Source organism: Anopheles moucheti, chromosome 3, assembly GCF_943734755.1.
Source record: "Anopheles moucheti chromosome 3, idAnoMoucSN_F20_07, whole genome shotgun sequence".
In the NCBI taxonomy this organism is placed as follows: Eukaryota; Metazoa; Arthropoda; class Insecta; order Diptera; family Culicidae; genus Anopheles; species Anopheles moucheti.
This window is the reverse complement of record NC_069141.1, coordinates 10,115,010-10,117,898: the sequence shown is the minus strand read 5'-3', so window position 1 is coordinate 10,117,898 and position 2,889 is coordinate 10,115,010. Positions and strand designations below refer to the sequence as shown.

The following is a 2,889-nucleotide window of genomic DNA, read 5'->3' as shown; positions in this document are numbered from 1 at the left end:
ACGCAATTTTAGCAGGAAATGAGAAACAGTACAAAGCAACCAAATAGATTGGGCGGTGTACACACTATAGCATTCGTTTGCCATTTCTTTTTTCAAAGGGATAACGTTTAAAGAAAGTTAGGATTTTGGGAGCCTGAGGACGCTCGAGTAATTAAATCTATTTGATTTAAAATTTAAACTCACTTGCATTGTCGTTAGAAATTTTATTATTGACTGCAATGTAAGTAAATGAGATAGGTTTTTCAAAAATTATCCAATCGACAATTGACCCACTGTGCAACACCACAAGCTGTCAAAGTTACTTCATCACACTAACGAAACGGACTCGATAACGCTCGTTTAGTCAAATCTATTTACTGGAAATACCAGTTCTGTGTTGTTGAGAAAGTTGAGAAAGGTTTGCGCCACGGATTTTGTACCAACACCGAGTGAAATACTATCGGTGAAAAGCGAAGCATAAAGTGTTCTTCTCTACATCGACATTATTGTCATGAACGAGTTAAAAGCAATTATTCGCTCGCTGGCCATTTCTAGTGCCAGCGGAATGTCTTTGTCGCAACTGGATCACGACTTCAAAAGTCTCGAAGGATACAGCATTCCGTACCAGAAACATGGCTTTAAATCTCTTTTTGCTATGCTACGTACACTGACCGATGTCGTACAAGTGAGAAACGGAAGAGGCGAAATACTTTATTTGTGTTGCATTTGTTTAACAAGCGCTACAATCTTTTGTAGGTGAACGGAGATGACCAGAAAAGCACCATTCATCCAGTTACCACCGAAAAAAATCAACACATACGCTCGTTGGTAGAAAAAAGTAAGAAAAGCAAGAAACGTAAGGTAACTTCGTGCAATCAACAGAGTTCTACAACGCACTTGCCCAAAAGCAAATGTTATAATGCGACTAAAAGTTATGAAAGCAAGCCAGTTGCGATAAAAAGTTATACAAGCAAATCTTCTAGTGCAATACAAAGTAATTGCAGCAAAACAGCAAATGCGAAACTCCAACGAAATAACAACAGTAGTACAAACCAGTACAGAAAAGCGAATCGCGAAAGTGCGTACAAAGCACCGCCGCAAAACTACTATTCTGATGATGATTATTATTTTGCACAATTTTTAGACTCAGTGTACAGCACGTCAACTGCACAACAGAATGGCCAATATAATTGGAATGAATTGTTGTACAACAGATCATTGAATAATCTTTACCATCAAACAGCAAACACGTCGTATTGTAATAATCAACAGTACTACCAAAATAATATGCACCAGTCTAGCCAGCAGTACTACCAAAATAATATGCACCAGTCTTGCCAGCAGTACTACCAAAATAATATGCAACAGTCTAACCACCAGCAGTACTATCAAAATTATGCGCAACAGTGCAACCCACAGTATAACCAAAATTATGCGCAACGATGCAACCCACAGTATAACCAAAATTATGCGCAACAATGCTACCAACAGTATAACCAAAATTATGAGCCCCAGTGTAACCAACAGTACTACCAAAACAATGCTCAGCAGAATCAACAGTACTACCACAATTATGTGCAGCAGTGCAACCAACAATACTACCCAAATAATATGCAGGAGTACAACAAACAGCGCAAGCGAAATGTGAAGCAACAGTCGTCCACTGCAAGGAACAGTCGTCACAACCAAGCGATTCCCCAAAATTACAACATGAATAACTATTCCGGTTATGGTAATGGAAATTGGAATGGTACTTATGCACCAAACTGGGGATGGAACAATAATATGTGTTATAACAATGCCATGGGCTTCAACAGTTATGCTGCAGGAGGAGGATATCCAAATCAATGGAACTACGGCATGGGAAACTCCATGAGTAATGGATATAATAACAAATATCTGTCTTCTAATACATTTAACAATGCTACAAATAGGTATGATTTGTCAAGTTGGTACAACCAATTTCAGTACAATCCATAAGGTATGGAATTATTGTTGTGTATAGTATCAGTCCGGAAGCTTGTACAAAATACGAACGAATGTTTGAAATGTTAGCGTCCCAAGGACGAAAATGGAATTGATTGGTTAAATGCGGATTGATCAATGTTAAGAGCGTTGCAGCTATGCAAATTCGAATTGCTAGGATTGCCGACGAATGTCAAAAAACAACAACAAAAAGTAAGATGATTTAGGATATTTCACCCGGCTTCAAAACGGACACGAAAAAACTGCCATTGTAAAGCATTAATTTTGCTGCATTCCACGGTACTTAATGGTTCAAAACATATAGAACAATTTAGTTTTATCGGCCAGTGGACGAAGATGTAGCTCCCCCATTTATCCTTCTGTTTTATTGAAGAATAACAATGTCCGGAGATGCGCGTAACGTACACTCTTCTAATTCTGCATATACCTTTTATATAGCAACAGGGAATTGGAACTGTGGTTCTCCTGTACATGGCGTATTCATTCAACTTCACGGGTCGAAGTAACTTTTCTGTGGATACCTATGATACTAGTTAGGTTTCTCTATCAGAAGATCAACTATAGAGGGCACATTCATCGATCGTTTGCACATTTGATATCATCAAATGTATGGTTTAAGCGGTAGAATGTAGATGGCGTCAAACGGGCATATTTATACGATTTGTAAGTGAAAAAGTAATAAAACAATTAATCTGTTATCCCTGCGCTAAGGATAGTTGGATTGATGTATATTGCCACTATTTTTCTTACTGGTTAATGAAAATAAATTGACTGACAGTCAGTTATCACGATTAACGAAAATCTGTTTTTAATCCAAGATGACATGTATTAGGTCAAGTTTTAAAGTGCAACTCTACATGTCTACAGCCGAGTCACCTATTTCCTCATGCTTTTATTGCTACACAAATCATTAGGTGCAAGGCC

General features: G+C 37.9%; 1 protein-coding gene across 1 annotated transcript; it reads left to right on the top strand.

The window, feature by feature from the left end:
• Positions 1-397: 397 nt before the first annotated feature.
• Positions 398-1,855, top strand: LOC128306034 (GATA zinc finger domain-containing protein 14-like). Its single transcript, XM_053043717.1, has 4 exons — positions 398-664; positions 736-1,057; positions 1,124-1,711; positions 1,797-1,855. Exons 1-4 carry the CDS (start codon positions 491-493, stop codon positions 1,853-1,855), a joined length of 1,143 nt encoding a protein of 380 aa, XP_052899677.1. The 5' UTR covers positions 398-490.
• The last annotated feature ends 1,034 nt before the right edge of the window (positions 1,856-2,889 follow it).

What these genes read in the sequence shown, in the direction of transcription:
- LOC128306034 (XM_053043717.1), top strand. Translation starts at nt 491, where the DNA reads ATGAACGAGTTAAAAGCAATTATTCGCTCGCTGGCCATTTCTAGTGCC. An exon ending in CAGAAAAGCGAATCGCGAAA is followed by an intron (nt 1,058 to 1,123) that starts GTGCGTACAAAG and finishes CACAATTTTTAG; the next exon opens with ACTCAGTGTACAGCACGTCA. An exon ending in GAATAACTATTCCGGTTATG is followed by an intron (nt 1,712 to 1,796) that starts GTAATGGAAATT and finishes GGGCTTCAACAG; the next exon opens with TTATGCTGCAGGAGGAGGAT.